Below are 15,698 nucleotides of genomic sequence, written 5' to 3'. Positions count from 1 at the left end.
AGGAATCCCTGGCAGTTAGAAGAGGTTTATATTTGCACAATATCAGTAGGATCCAACCCCATCATATCTGAGGACCCTTTGCTGTGATGTAAGAAGGCAGGGAAGAGCCAGCTCCTGGCTGAACTGCCCCCATGCTCCCCAACATCCCATTGTGGTGAGCAGCTGATGGTTTTAGGGACTGCCAAAGTTCCCCTTCCAGCTGAGGCCTACATCCTGCTGGTCCCCAGGATCTCCAGGCCAGGGGTTGTCTCCCAGATCCCAGCACCAAAATCCCAACCCTCGTGCAGTGTCTTGTGGTTTAGGAGACCATAAACCTCAGCTAATCTGAAAGTATCCACCAGGGAGGAGTGAGTGATGGAGTCCTAGCCCCAGGGAGCAGTCTGCAGGATGCTCAAGTCTTCCCACCTGATCCTCTCCATCTGTAAGAAAGTGAATTAAAACAGTACCAAAAAAATAAGCGAGAAGGTGCAAATACAGCAGTGCTTCATGCCTTGCTGCCTTAGGAGCCCTTGGACTCCTCCGCAGACCTGGGCGCTCACAGGGGTGATGGGTGACCCTCTGTCCCAAACACCCACCACCCCACACCTCCCTGTAGGACTATGGGGGCATCTCCTGGGTGACACCTCGGTCCCCATGTCTAACACTGTCCCCGCTCTCTGTCCCCTGACTCCTTGGCCGTGCTGTGGGGATACCCATCATCCACGTCCCCCTTATCACAGGACCTCCCGGTCCTCTTGACCACCGTGGGGTACCCCACACTGCTCAGCCATCACAGCCCCTTTCCTGGGGACCTCTGGGGCTGCACCCCGCTCCCTTTCTTGCACAGCAGCCCCACAGTCGCCCTTTCGTTCCCCCCTCCCTTATTCCCATTATCCGCCCGTCCCCGGCCCCGTTCCCGGCCCCATCCCCGGCCCCGTCCCCGGCTCCGTCCCTCCTCTCCGGCCCCGCCGAGGGGAGGATCCGCTCCCCGGGGCCGTGCCGCCTCGCCCCTGCGCCGCCGTGCGCTCTCCTCCGCTCCGCTCCGCTCCAGCTCCGCTCGCTCCCCGCGCCGGGTCCGCCGGCCCGGCATGAAGGTTCTCCGGCACAAGATCGAGCTGCTCACAGGTACCCGAGCCGCGGGGGCACGGCGGGGCCGCGGGTCGCGCTGCCGCATCCCTCGGGCCGGGGCTGAGCTTCGCGCTGGCTGCGATCCCCGCCGCCGCAGCCCCCGGCCGTGCCCTCGGGCTCGGGGCTTTCGTGGCCCCGGGTGGGCTGGGGAAGTAGGAGGGCTGAGGGGGTTCCTCCTGTGGGGCTGCCGGAGCATCCCTCCGGCTCTCCCTCGGGGCCAGCAGCCCTGCCGCCAGCTTCCCCAGTGAGCTTCGGCCCGGCTTTGGGGGGGTCTGTACTGAGCCTGCGGGGTGGGAGGGGGCCCACGCTGTGCTCTGCGAGGTTTTCCAGCAGCCCCACGACTTTGGTTTTGCCCTCCGTCCCCGCGTGCCTCACGCGGCTCCCTGAGCCCCGAGGAGCCGTGCCAGCACCCCGGGGTGCCACGGCCACGCTGGGCAGCACACGGGGAGCAGCGGGAAGGCCCAGGCGGGTCCCCTGCCTTCTGGGCACCGCTGTTAAACCCCTCCTGCACTGATGAACGTAACGGTTAGCAGTAACGCATTTCCTTGCCGTATGCTGGTTCTTCAATAAGCCGGGCTGCAGGTTTCCAGGGAAGGCAAAGCCAGCGGGGCTGCCTCCAACTGCATCTCGGCTCGCAGTGCCAGGGCCCCGCAGGGCAGAGCCGCAGCCGTCTGCATCTCCCTTCCCCTGCTCACCCCTGGAAGTTGCAGGGGAAAAGCGGTTTGCAAGGGTTCTTGCTTGGCATGCCGTGGAGAGCCCAGGGTGGGTGGTTCCCGGGCACGTGTCTGATCCATTGAAAAGAGGGAAATGGAAAGGGGTCGCTTAAATTGCTCCTGGCAGTGCACACAGAGTGTGTCCTACACAGCAGTGCCTTCAGGGGAGCACCAGTGCACCGTGCTCCCGGCCTTCAGCTGCTGCTTGGCCGTGCACGTGGACAGTGCCATGCTCTGTTTGGACTGGATTGAGATTAGGGAGATGTGTCCCAGGATGTGGGCAGAGTGGGAGCACCTGGGGATAGGTGCTGCTGGGGAGCATCGGGATGAGCTGGAGGGAAAAGTGCTCACTGCGCTGCCCCATTGGCATCTCCCCAGCCATCACATGCTGCGCAGCTTGGAGCTGGGCAGGACTTGGAGGGTCCCCACACTGCTGCTGGCTGGCACCACAGCCTGGGGCACCCCAGGAAGCCATGGCATGGCTGTGATCCTGCTTGGGGTCTGTGGCACTCTGGGGGTTCCCTGTCAGAGTTCCCCAGGGCTGACCCATAGCTCCACTCCTGCTCCTGAGCCCAGAACCGCTCCCGATGGCCGTCCTGCACTGGGGATGCTGGTTGGTGTGGGGTTCTCCCATGTCCCCCATGGGCTGGCGTTCGCCCCACCATGCACCAAGATCACGGGGCTGTTCCTCTCGCTCAGCCTCCCTCCCTCTGATTATCAGCCAAAGGCTTTAATTAACGAAGGCACCAACCGTGCGCTAAGCGCTGTCCCCAGCCGCCCTAGGACCGCGGCCACGCAGAACTCTCCTGCTCTCCTCCAGACCTGGCTCCCGGTGAGGCTGATTTCCCCCCACTTCTTAACTCTCCCTCCCTTGAGATGGGGCACGGGGCTGGAGCCAGTGTGGGACCGGGGCTGCAGGAGCTCTGGGAGGCTCTGCGCTGGTGTTTCTGCTTCGAAACCTCTCTGGTTTGTTGGACCACTCTCAAAGAGCAGAGCAAAGTGTGGTGTCTGCAGAGAGCAGCCAGGTGGCAGAGCCTGCTTGGTTTTTCATCTGAAAACTCGGTTGGATTAGCAGAACACAGCTCTGGAGGGAAGCTTACAATCAGCTCTGTGTTCTGGGTGGCTGGGACAGGGGTGAGCGTGCCCAGCGATGCCCCTCCAGGTCCAGCTGAGGCTGCTGATGGGTTGGGGTCTGCTTGGTGCTGGCACAGCCCCATCCTCACTGGTCTCCATGGAGGGATTGCATGGGAAGCAGTAGGGACATGGTTGGAGGCTTGGTGTCAGGGAACAGGTGGCAATGGGTAGTGGGACCTGCTGGGAACCCACCCTGCATGTGCATGGGGCAGCCTGCACTGTCCCTGTCCCCATTCCCCTGTCTCTGTCACTGTCTGTGTGCAGCCAACCACTGTATGACCCCTCACTCCCCTTTGCTTTCTGAGCCGGGCTGATGTTTGGGGGTATTTTGGCATTGGGGTGTACAAAGTCTTAGTGCCCTGCTCAGCAGTGCACAGCCTCACACCTGAAGTGAGGACCATCCCTGCAAGCTCTGGAGCTGAGCTGCCAGCCAGCCAGCACCTGCTCTGCAGGTGAGGGGAAAGTTGTGTAAGTAAAGGCTCTGAGTTTGGCTTCCTCCCATCATTGCCATACCAGCTTCAGGTGGACTCTCTGCTCCCTACCAGCTCAGAGCATCCCTCTGTCTCCCAGCATGGCTGAGAAATGTTACACCTCAGTCTGGCTCTGCAGGGAGGTCTCCCTTGCTCCCACCCTTTCTGCCCACAGCCTGCACGCAAACATTGACCTGTCTCTCTGGCCAATGCTGGAAGCTGCAGTGGAAATCGGACCATTGTCGCCCCAGGCTGTGTACTTGCAGGGTGACCAGCACTGACAGACACACTGCTCTCCCAGTCTGCCTGAGTCCTTAACTGGGAGACCTGGAGCTGGGCAGGAGCTGAGCCCCTCCAGGAGCTGCCAGCCCTCAGCTCCATTCCTGGCCTCAAAGCAGAGTTTGCTGCAGCCCCTGGCCGAACCAGCACACCGGGCCTCATTGGCTGAGTGGATGGGAGCTGATTTGGCTTTCCGGGCAGAAAGGCTCAGGGAGAGCTGAGGGACAGCAGAGGCAGGACCCAGCAGGGCACTGATGTCCCCCTCCCCTCGGGCAGGGCTGCTGCTGCAGGAGATGACCATGGCGGGGCTGCACGAGCTGCGCTTCACTGAGGAGAAGCCGCTGCTGCGGGGCCAGGATGCTGAGCTGGTGAGTTGGGGGACAGCTCTGGCCCCGACCCCGTGTGTTGGCTGCCAGGACGTGGACACCGCTGTGCTCTGTCCCTAATGGCTCTTCTTCTCCCCCAGGAGAACTCGGACGTGTTCCTCTCTGCTGTGGACGCAGACTGGAAGGTAGGACTGGCTGTGGGGGGAAGAGGAGTTGTCTCTTGCCCCAGAGCTTGGGGCAGGCAGCAGCTGCTCGGTGCCTGTGCTGTGGGAAGGGGGCCATGGCTGTGGGTCTGCCCGCACAGCCCCTGGGGATGCTGGCCTGGTGCCTACTGCAGCACTCGGTGCTGGCGGTCGGATGTGGCTGGTGGGCATTTGGCAATGGGCCGGGGACAAAACCTTTTTAGGACTGATGTTTTCTTCTAAAAACTGAGCTGCTTTTCCAGACCCTCTCCTATTGCCATGGCAATGGTTCCCTGGGTGATGGCAGCCTCCCAGTTACATAAAGGGTGGGTGAAAGTGTCTTTCTCTTTTTTGGGAGGCAGGACACTGCCCCCTGTCCTGCCTGGCTCTCCTGGAACAGCCTGGCCCTGGGGCTGCCAGGCAACAGGAGGCTGTGGCCATGAGTCCCTGTGGGCTCTGCTTGTGCCTGGTCCCAGCTTGAGTTTCAGTCCCCACTTCTGTCTTGTGCTCAGCCTGTGCCATGCTCCCCTTGGGGCAGCTGGGGCTTGGCAGTGCTGGCTGTGCCTTCCCAGCTCCGATGCTGAACCGTTGCACCAGAGAGCTGATTTCACTCACCCTGCCAGAGGGGCAGGAGAGCCTCAGTCTGTTTTGGCACACGCAGTGTGCTTTTAGGCTTTTAGGAGTGGTCCATTCACCCTCCATCGGCCATGTGTGTGGCAGAGCACAGCAAAGAGTTTTGTCAGGATGCAGGGAGGTGTGGTGTGGTTTTCAGAGCCAGTGGGAACAGCCTTTTATCTCCAAAGCAAGGGTGAGGAAGGAGAAGGAGGTGGTGTTGCTGATGCTGTGCTGCTGGAGACCCACGTGGGTGTCCACAGCCCCTGAAACCCCTGTGGATAGGTGTCCTTGGGTCAGTGTTCTCTGTACAGTCCTCACCACAGCCCCAGTGTGCTTCTCGCAGTGCTGGCTGGGTGCACCAGTGGCACCAGTCTGAGGGAAACCCACAGCTCCTGGAGCCTGAGCTGGCAGCCAGTTGTTCACCCCTCGTGGTGTGCATGGCACGCAGCTTGACATCTTGTCCAGAAGGGTACTGTGAGAGGCAGTTTCAGAAGCTTTGCAAAAACCCAAAACAGTGCAGAGCAGTTTCTGAGCTAGCCTGGCTTGTTCAAGGCAGGATGAAGGCTGTCCCGCTGCCTGTGTGCCTGTCCCTTCTCCCACCTGTTCCTCCCCTGCCTGGTGAAGCTGGGGAAGCATGGGGAAGCCACGTGCACTCTGGTGGTGGCTCAAGGCCCCGGCCTGGGAACTTGCTTGGAGACACTGTCCCACTGCTGCAGTGTGTGCTGGGGCATGGAGGAAGGTGTGGCAAGGTGCTGGGGTGGGGATGGGGCAGAGATATTAGTGGGCACCAGAGGCCTCTCTGAGCAGGGTAACAGGGCTCTGCGGGGCCAGGGGGGCAGGAGTGTCCTCGCTGGATCTGCATTGGTCCAGGAACAGAACATGACTATCCCACCTGTCCAGGCAGGTGCTGCGGGCTGCAGGACTGCTTGCGTCCATGATTATCAGCCAGTAGGGTTGTGCTGAAGGTGCAGGGGGTGACACAGGGCCATGATGGTGAAAAACCATTACTGGATGAGACCAGTGGGCAGCTGGAGAGACATGCATGCACTTGCCGCGTGGCCCAGGGATGCGGTCTGTCCCACTGGGGCTGCTGGGCTTTTCCTCCTGCCTTATTCACCTGCCACTGGCTTTGTCCAGGTTTGGGCTAAATTAAGGCTGTGCCAGCATCCTGCTCCAGGCAGGGGTGTGGGGATTTGTGTCCATGCCAGCCTGTCATGTATCCTGCTCCGTGGCCGTACAACCACACTGTGTTTCTTGTTTCATACCTGCACGCTCTCACCTTGGGCACAGACCTTCCTGTGCTCCCAGGTGAGGTGTTGGCACACTGGGGCCACGTTCATGTGTGTCCACACATGTGCACAAAGTTCTGCGTGCATTTCTGCGCGTGGTCATGTGCAGGCCCACATCTCCTGCTGTGTGTGCTTCACTGCTGCAGGCTCTGGCCTGGATGGCTGCAGGCTCGAGCATGACTCTGCGTGTTCACACTGAGCCACGTGTGCACGGACTGGGTGCAGGTGAGGGGTGCTGAGCTCTGCCTTGAGGATGCTGTGCATCACAGAAGGTGTCAGCATAGCCCCATCTGGGTGCCTACGCCTGTTTGGTCTGCTGAAGGAGGGAAGATGGAGCGCGTCCTGCACGGCGCCAGGCGTTTTTCTTCATAAACAAGGGTATTTGGGGCCAATTGGAGCATGAATAATTCGCGTGGCAGCCAATGGCTGAGTGCCGGCTGCATCGCAGCGCTCGCCTGCAATGGAGGCCAAACCTGCTGGGGCTGCACGTCGGCTGAGGGGGAAGGGAGAGGGAGGGCTTAGCGCAGGGCTGGGGCTCCGTTATAAATCGAGGCGAGGGGCTGAGCCAGCGCAGAGCTCCGCTTCACCCCAGCTTGCTGCAGCGCTGCCCTGCGCTGGGACCCCGCGCCCGGCCCTCCCTGACGGCGCATCCTCACCCGCACAGTCCTCACCATGCCCGAGTGCTGGGATGGGGTAGGTACCACCGTTGCCGTGCTGCCCTCCCTTCCCGGCGGGTTTTGCCCCACTTTCTGCCCCACTGGCTCAGGATGGTCCTCTGGGGCTTGGCGTGCTCTGGGCAGGTGTTGGGGTGGGCTCAGCTCTCGCTGCGGAGCCCTTCCTTCACGCAGCCACACCACCACCGCATCCCTGATGCGACGCGGCTTTTGGGACCGCATTGTCCTTGAGCACGTCCTCCTCGGGCCTGGCCGAGCTGCCGCACCGGGACAAGCTGAGATGTGGCTGCAGCTGTGCTGGGATGAATGAGGGCAGGGCTGCACCCCATCCGGGGCCTGGGGGGAGCGGAGGGGACGGAGGAGCAGGGACTGGCGATTTGGGAGCGACCTCTTGGATGTTTTGCAGCCTCTGCAGTGATGGCAACAGGCTGATGTGGAGGGTGGGCAGGTGGGAGTGCTGTGACAGGCTCAGCAGGGCTCAGCATCCACAGGTTTTGCACTCATCAGTTCTGCCAGGCACCTATGGGTGCTGCAGCCCCCGTGGCACCTCACTGCAGCCAGGGGCTGTCAGTGACCCCGTTCTTGTGAGCTTCATCCCCACCATCACGAGCCTCTCCCCTGAGAGAGCACGGATGCATCTGCAGCAGAGGGCAGGGCTGTGGCTCCCGGCAGTGCTGCAGCAGGCAGGGATGTGCATGGCCTGCTGTGGGGGGGGGGAGGGGGGTGTCACAGCACTGGGGAAAAAGACAGCAGCTCAGGATTGTGATTTGGGGCTTGGAGCACTGAGAGAGCTGCTGGGGCTGTGAGGGGGGCAGTGCTGGTGGGAGGGAGGGAGCCCTGTGCCCAGGATTGTGCCACATGGAAACCTGCTTGGTGACCTTGGGCCAGGCCATTCTCCTGCCTCAATTTCCCCATCTGTCATGGTGTCCCTGCTCAGCACCTGCAGAGGTGGGTGAGAGGGAAGAGCCATGAGCTGTGGGAGTGGAGTGATGGCTGTGGCTGAGAGCTGGGTCAGGGTGTCCTTGGGGAGCTCAGCTTCAGCTCCAAGGAGCCCTTGAGCTGTCCTCTTGTGCTGTGAGCCCCTGGGAGCGGCAGCTTGTGGTGTGGGGAGGCACCATGGCAAGGAGCATCCGTCCTCAAGCTGCTCTTCCTGCCCAAGGCCCGTGTCCTTCACAGTCCTTGAAGTCCTGGTGGTGTGTAGCCTGTGGGAGCCCACGTGGCTGTGGAGGGGCCGTTCCCCTTGCATCGTCCCATCTATGGGGCTTGTCCACAGCTGTCAGGGTTTGGGCATGAGGATGAAGCTACACCGGTGTGACCTTGTGGGCCTGGGACAGCAGGACTGGAACCCCTTCACTGGGGAAGCTCTGATGGCTGAGTGGGGGGGGGCTGAAGGGCATCCGTGTCCTGAAATGGTGCCCTGGCAATGTGGTCCTTCCTGCTCCCTCCTCCTTAGCAAGGCTGAAGTGAGGGTCAGAGGCTGGCTGGGAAGGAGCTGCCCTTCACTCCCCCCCTCTCCCTGGCAAGCACTGCCCTCCCAAGCCAGGGAGACTGAGGCACAAGGCATTCCTGGTCCCTGTATGGGGCACGGCTGTTTTAGACCATGAGATTTTGTGGTTCGTTTAGCTCTCATTTTGAGCTCAGGATGTGGCGTTTCCCAGGGTGATATTTGAGATCTGACTCCTACCTATTTACCCCAGGTGTAAATGAATCCAGGCCAAGTAGGTCACACTGTTATCTCTCATCTTGTTGCCAAAACTCTTGTGGCCTCAGGCCCTCTGAGACCAACTGTCCTATCCTTCTCTCCTCTCACCTCCCCATTCTGTGACCATTCCCATCCCAAGTCCTCTTCAATCATCCTAAATTCTCTCATCTCATCTTAAACCATCGCATCTGAAACCTCTATATCCCTTCATCCCATCCTGTGGTCCATGATACACCTATTCCATCCTAAATCCCATCCCACCCTGCATACCTATCCAATCCTAAATCTTTCCACTCCATTCCAAACTCTCCATCCCTTCCTGTGGTCCTCCTGTCCCATGCCAGCTCTCTTGTACCATCCTGGATGCTCTGTATTTATTGTATTCCCTTTCTGGGACATGGCTGCAGCTTTCCCAGACACTCCTGGGCAGCCTCCTGCACCTCGGGAAGAGGTTTTGTTGTGTTTGGGCAGACTTTGCCGATCCTGGGGATCCCAAGCCTTCCACGTAGGTGAAATCTGCTCGTGTCAGTGATGAAGGCAAGTGTGGAGTTGGCACGTGGATCCCATGAGGAGTCATGGAGAGTCTGCAGAGAAACCATCCACAGGCTGCTATTAAATATGCAGTAGCTGCATCCAGCTTGGGAAAACTCCAACCTGGGCAGAGCTGATGGAGTCTGGGAGCATTTGTATGCAGTGCCCTGCCCTCTGCTGCTGGCCTGGACGCAGGGCTGCCTGGAACTCAGGACTCATCCCTGCCCAGGGCTGTGGGGCAGCATGCCCTGAACCCCAGGGGACCTCTCCATGGGGCTGTCTGGCAGATGCTTGCTTACCCACAGATGGTTCCCATGGGGAAGGCATTTCTGGGATGCTGGTGACACTGAGGCCTGTGGCCACACACGCACACGACTCTTGGGAGTGTCGCTGGGGCGGGAGGGGTGTGTGGGGCAGGACAGATGTCACCCATCCCTCCTCTTCCCCCAGGAACACGACATTGAGACGCCCTATGGGCTGCTGCACGTGGTCATCCGGGGCTCGCCCAAGGGGAACCGCCCTGCCATCCTGACGTACCACGACGTGGGCCTCAACCGTGAGTGCCTGGGATGAAGGAGCTACCTTGTCCATTTTGGCCACCCTGCTCCTGTCTGAAACCAGTGTGGGGAGGATGGGAATGATTGAGCCATGCCGGATGGGAGCAGCGTGGCTGTTGTGAGACCCTGCAGTCCATCACCATGCACTCCTTTCCTGCTAGGGACACGCAGCCCTTGCTAACAGTGGCCATACTGTCTCTGCTGTAGGGCCAGAAACCCAGAGGGAAGGGGTGGGGGGCTTTTTTGGCACATCAGCTCCTGCCCAAGGAGCAATGGGACAGTGGATGACCTGTCTCCATGCTCCCCTCACCCACCAGGCTCTGTGCTGGGTGTCTGGTCTCTGATCGCTGCCTCCTTTTGACAGACAAGCTTTGCTTCAACACCTTCTTCAACTATGAAGACATGCAGGAGATCACAAAACACTTCGTGGTGTGTCACGTGGATGCTCCAGGCCAGCAGGCAGGAGCCTCGCAGTTCCCACAGGGGTAGGTGCCTGTGCTGGGGACTTGCTGTGCCCACTGGTTGTCCACGTCAGGGCAGCCACTGCTTCAGGTTCCTCTGAGCTGTGTCAGAGCTCAGTGTGGGCAATACGGTGCCTGGTGGGTGAGCAGGTCCGTGAGCTTCACGCAGGCCTCACAGCCACCTCCCTGTGCCCCCCCTGCTGCAGGTACCAGTACCCGTCCATGGACCAGCTGGCTGCCATGTTACCCAGTGTGGTGCAGCACTTTGGGTGAGTCAGCCTCTCCTCTGCTGGTGCAGGGAGCAGAGGGGCAGGAGGGTTTGGGGCTGGGGCAGTTGTCCTGGTTAGCCAGCACCCTGTATGTCATTTTGTGCCTCATCCTGTGGGCGTTGTTGAAGGGATGCTCTGGGCTTTCCCACCGGTTCCTTATGTACCCCTCTGCCTTCCAGGTTCAAATATGTGATCGGAATTGGTGTGGGGGCAGGAGCCTACGTGCTGGCCAAGTTTGCGGTGAGCCTGGGTCTTGGATGGGGAGGCCCTGAGTTGCCCATGCCTCCTTCCAGCCCAGCATGTGGGCAAGGAGCTGGAGCTGGCACCCCATGCACACTGTGCAGCTGGGAAGGCTCCTGGAGGGTGGGAGGGGTTGGGACAGGGTCATGTTGGCCCCATGTTGGGGTTCAGAACTCCTTGGGATGCCCCTGGCCTGGCCACAGTGCCTGCACAATGGACAGTGCTGCTGCTGGATGCATTGCCTCCTTGTGCTAAACACCTCTCCTCTTGCTTTGTGCAGCTCATTTTCCCTGATCTGGTTGAAGGGCTGGTCCTCATGAACATCGACCCCAATGGCAAAGGCTGGATTGACTGGGCAGCTGCCAAGGTGGGCAGGACCCCGAACCCTCCAAGCTCTGGTGGCTTCCTGGGGCTTGGGCCCCCATCCCTTGCCACCCTGCAGTGCCAGGGCAGGAGCCAGCCATGGCAGGATGATAACTCCCTGTGCTCCCTCCACAGCTCTCGGGCCTCACCAGCACACTGCCAGACACGGTCCTGTCCCACCTATTCAGCCAGGTAAGGGCTGCCCGCCCTGCATGCAGCCTGTGCCTGTCCCCACCGCATCCCAGCTGGCTCTGCCCTACCCCATGTGCTGTGGTGCTGTGGTGCTGGGGACGGGCTTGGCACAGCCCTGCCTGTATCCCTCCTGCCTGATCTGGGGCTCAGCCCCACCTGGTGCTGGGTGAGATTCATGCCTGCATCCTGCTGCCCTGCTCTCAGTGGGCAAGGCATGGGCACCTGGCAGCCCCGGCCCTGATTTCTGTCCCCTGCTGGTGCAGGAGGAGCTGGTGAACAACACGGAACTGGTGCAGAGTTACCGGCAGCAGATTGGCAGCGTGGTGAACCAGTTCAACCTCCAGCTCTTCCTCAACATGTACAACAGGTAAGCAGCACAGCAGCATCACTGTCTTCGCCAGCTGGTGGGTGGCCCCGAGGTGCCATGGGGACCTGTGCCCACTGAGTGCTTCTGTCACCCTCTAGTGCAGGCCAGCAGGGAGCACTGTGTTGGGGGATCACAGTGTGCTGGGACACCAGGGCTGTTCTCTGGGCACCCCCCAGCTCTGTGCCTGCCTACGTACGTGCTCACGTTGGCTCTCTCTCTCCTCCTCCAGCCGCAGGGATCTTGACATCAACCGGCCCGGCACTGTGCCCAACGCCAAGACGCTGCGGTAAGAGCTGCACAGGCACAGCCCAGGGCAAGGAGCCCAGCACCAGCCCTGACTGTGCCCTTTCCTCCTCTCATTTCCAGTTGTCCTGTGATGTTGGTGGTGGGAGACAATGCTCCTGCTGAAGAGGGTGTGGTGAGTGATTGTAGGCATCAGTGCTTGAATGCCTGGGGTGGGATGTGCCAGCACAGTGCTGGGAACAAAGATGGTACCCGTGGGCAGCTTCTGCCAGGCCTGGGGCACCCCAGGGTGCTACTTCTTGTCCCTCTCACCCACAGGTGGAGTGTAATTCCAAGCTGGATCCCACAAACACCACCTTTCTGAAGGTAGGTGGGTGACAGGGGTAGCAGGGTGGCCCCCACTGCTTGTGCAGCACCCTGCTGCCCTGTGCTCCAGAACTACAGGTTGTCCCTATCTCCCTGCCCCAGGTTTGTGTGGGACTGGAGTGAGCAGGGTGACCTGGCAGTAGCATCCTGCCAGCAGGCACCAGGGGTTGGGGTGTGGGAAAAGGCGGTCCCCAAACTAACCAGGACCTCCTCTCTGCAGATGGCGGATTCTGGTGGGCTCCCCCAGGTCACACAGGTGAGTGCCCTCCGTCGGCTGAGTTATACTGGTCCCTGAGACATGGACGGGTGCAGCCCCTGCCTGGCAAGGGATGTGGGCACAGGAGTGCCAGGGGGTACTGGTGGTGGTGTGGGGCTGTGCCTCAGCTCCTTCTGCTCTCTCCCTGCAGCCCGGCAAGCTGACCGAAGCCTTCAAGTACTTCCTGCAAGGCATGGGCTACAGTGAGTGCCAGGGCTGGGCACGGGGCTGCCTGGGTGTGTGTGTGCATATGTGTGTGTGCCACAGAGGAGCCTGGCACATGTGTGTGCCCATCCTGACGTTGGGCTGCAAATGTGTCTGCAGCACTGTATGTGTCCAAGGTGCCCATCCGTGTGTTTGGGGTGTGGAGCACACAGGCTGTGCGTGTAAGAGCACTGTGTATGTGTGGGTCTGTGTGTGTGTGTGTGCAGGTCCGTGTGCACCCGTGCAGATCTGTGTGCACGCACATGGGCCAGAAGGAGACCTCTGGTCCCCTGCAGCCCCTCCCTGCTGTAGCTGACGTTCTCTCTCTGCCCTCCTGCCCTCCTCCTGCTCCCACCCCGCCAGTCGCCCACCTGAAGGATCGGAGGCTGAGTGGAGGCGCAGGTACCGCTCGGCGCTGCCTGGCCCGTGCCCGCTGCTGCATGGTGCCCTCCTGGCGCTGAGCCCTGGGGCTGTTGGGGCACCCATGGGAGCAGCCTGGGCATGGGGCTGGCCCTTCCCAGACGGTGCCTTTTGTCCCGCTCTGCTTTGCCCAAGTGGGCTGCCCTCACCCTGAGCCAGGGCTGAGGGCTGAGCAATGGCATTCGGACAAGTCTCCCCGTGCAGGCAGCATGCCCACCGTGCCCTCTTCCACGGGACAGGAGCTGTGCTCTCTGCGCAGCCTGGCTGGAGGAAGGTGCCTCCTTCACCCTGGGGAGCTGGGAGAGCTGCCGTCCCCGCTCACACCCCCCTGGAGCACGGTGGCTGGGGCTTCCCACTGCCTCACTGCCCAGGGGATTGGCTGGGACACCACATCCTCTGCCAGCACGGAGCTGCTCATGTTGTGGCACTGCATGCTGCAAGCTTGTGCCTGGGGCCATCTGCCTCGGGGAGTGGGACCAGCTCCAGGCCAGCAGCTTTGCTTGCATTAGGCAGTGTCAGCCCAGCCCCTCGTGGCCGAGCACCCACACCCTCTCTCTGTGCCCGTGCAGTGCCTTCCGCCAGCATGACCCGCCTGGCACGCTCCCGCACAGCCTCGCTCACCAGCGCCAGTTCGGTGGAAGGCGCCCGACCACGTGCCTGTACCCATTCGGAGAGCAGCGAGGCCATGGGGCAGATCAACCACACCATGGAGGTGTCGTGCTGAGGCCCACGGCTGCCACCACCGTTTCCTCCAGAGCCATCTCCCATCCGTCAGCATCCCGCCAGCACCCACCCGCCCCGCGGATGACCTCTGCCAGTGCTCTCGCTCCCCTGGGGTTGATTCATCTTCTTTGCTGTTGGCTTCCCTCCCTCACTGGGCACTGGAGGAGCTTTTCTTTGTCACCTCCAGGCTCAGAGTCGCAGCTCAGCCCAGTGGTCACACATGGCTCTGTCTCAGTCCTTGCTCTCCCCAGCGTTCCCTCGGCCCTGGTGTGGGAGGGAGGATGGCAGAGGGATGTGGCCGGGATGGTGAGCAGGAGTGGGATGGTGGGATGAAGCAGGACAGTGGGATGTGGGCAGGACAGCAGTATGCAGAGAAGTAGGTCTCCCAAGGGTGGCCAAGCCAGAAGGAAGCCAGGGCTGGGGTGCTGTGTGTGGTCATTCTGGGGAGATCACTGTGCCCATGCTGGGGTTGCAGCTCCCATTCATCTCTCCAGTGGCCATTCCCTGGGCACTGCGTGGGATCCCCGGCACAGGCAGGACCTGCAGCCTGGGTGCACGCTGGGCACTGTGAGCAGCTGCAGCCTGCCTGTGCTCCTCTGTGCCATGCACCCCTGGGGCTGCCCAGGGCAGGGGTGGAGGTCTCAGCCTGAGCCATCAGGGAGAAAGGGGATCGTGGGCATTCCCCCAGCCCACATCCCATGCGCAGTGCTGCCTTGGCCCTGTTTGCGTTGCAAAAAGGACAATCACCGCCTGCCACCAAAAACGCGTGTGGGAGCAACGTCTGCCCCTTGACCCAGCCCTGGTCTGAGGCCACTAGGGCTCACAGGCTGCTGGGTTTGGGGTCACCGCGAGGATCCACCCCCTCAGCTTGTGGCTGCCACTGCCGCAGAGCCATTAGCAATAAGATGAGGCCACCCCACTCCAGGGAAAGCTCCTGCATCCCCTGCCCCATGGGGCACACCCACCTCAACGTGCCAGTTCTGCGAGGCGACCCCATGGCACACGGGGAACGCCCCACACCTGGCTTTGTCCGTGGGGGATAGTTCCCCCATGTCTCACCTCTGCAGCCAGCAGGCCACCAGGGCCTTGGCTCCACGCAGGGTGCAAGGCCCCATTTGGTTCCAGGTGGCACAGCTAGCTGCGTCATTGTGCAACCCTGCCATCGGCCACCCAGCCCAGCTCCTCCTGCACCTGAGCTGAAGGAGGGCCCGGCTCTGGCAATGGGTGCTCGGGGCCTCGTGGTGGCCCTGGGACAGGGCAGCTGCAGTGCCCCAGTGAAGATCCACCTTCTGCAGCCATCTGGGCTGGAGCAGGTCCCGTGCAGCCCCCTTGAAGCACTTTCCCCACAGGCCCTTGCTCCCATCAAGGGGCCACAGGGCTCCCAGTGGGTGCTCGAGGGCTCCTGTCCCCAAGGCCGGCACCTCGGTCCGTACCCCACACGCCACTGTCCCCATTCTGCCCCGTTCATTCTGCTGTGCGCTTCCTTCTCGGTGTGACTCTAAATGCTAAGCAGACCTTTTTTTTCTGTAGATACCACTGCGATCACCCATTTTCTCAGCGTGTCCTTCCAGATGATAAATATATAAATACCTATACATAATATATATACGGGGTTGTCCGGTCCCTGACCTTTGGGTTTGCTCCCCTTGTCTTCTCGTACAAGTGGTGCCGTGTGGTTCCATTTGAGGTGGTCTGGCCGTGCTTGCCTTCGGTTTCCCACCCGGGTTGTGTTGGTTCGTTCTGTTCCCTCTGTGGTTCTTTTGATTTGATTGGTTCTCCTCTTTTCCCGGTCACATCAGAATCGAACGCATTTCCCCCTTTCCCTGTCTGAGCGCAACCTGGTTTTGTCACAGTGGTGTCGAGGCCACAGTTCTCACACAAGACGGCAATATGTAAACCAGATCTAACTAACCTGTCGCTGTAGAGAGGATTTACTGTATTGGAAAAAAAAGTATTAATAAAGATGATAAGAATCTGCTGTGATTTTCTCTAGCGCTGAGTTAGGGGAGTCCGGA

The 15,698-nt window shown here is 60.8% G+C and overlaps 2 protein-coding genes across 4 annotated transcripts in view; one reads left to right on the top strand and one right to left on the bottom strand.

Annotated features, from left to right (window-relative positions):
* PLA2G15 (phospholipase A2 group XV) overlaps positions 1-15,698 on the bottom strand; it is a 345,808-nt gene that overhangs the window by 65,954 nt on the left and 264,156 nt on the right. The window lies entirely within an intron of this gene.
* Positions 969-14,649, top strand: NDRG4 (NDRG family member 4). Of its 3 annotated transcripts, none has more exons than XM_065733286.1 (16): positions 969-1,104; positions 3,980-4,071; positions 4,170-4,214; positions 9,473-9,578; positions 9,944-10,064; positions 10,247-10,309; positions 10,489-10,549; positions 10,830-10,916; positions 11,048-11,104; positions 11,368-11,471; positions 11,701-11,757; positions 11,838-11,889; positions 12,033-12,080; positions 12,301-12,336; positions 12,488-12,539; positions 13,195-13,484. In XM_065733286.1, exons 1-16 carry the CDS (start codon positions 1,068-1,070, stop codon positions 13,467-13,469), a joined length of 1,293 nt encoding a protein of 430 aa, XP_065589358.1. In that variant the 5' UTR covers positions 969-1,067; the 3' UTR covers positions 13,470-13,484. The 3 variants fall into 3 exon arrangements, with proteins under 3 accessions (XP_065589358.1, XP_065589356.1, XP_065589357.1); XM_065733284.1 differs by lacking the exon at positions 13,195-13,484 and adding an exon at positions 13,530-14,649 and having other exon boundaries at positions 985-1,104; XM_065733285.1 differs by lacking the exons at positions 969-1,104; positions 3,980-4,071; positions 4,170-4,214; positions 13,195-13,484 and adding exons at positions 6,717-6,808; positions 13,530-14,649.

Source organism: Cyrtonyx montezumae, unplaced genomic scaffold (genome assembly GCF_038088225.1).
Source record: "Cyrtonyx montezumae isolate F1298 unplaced genomic scaffold, pur_monq_1.0 scaffold_17, whole genome shotgun sequence".
NCBI classification, from domain to species: Eukaryota; Metazoa; Chordata; class Aves; order Galliformes; family Odontophoridae; genus Cyrtonyx; species Cyrtonyx montezumae.
The sequence above is the reverse complement of the archived record's forward strand: the minus strand, read 5'-3'. Positions and strand labels throughout refer to the sequence as shown.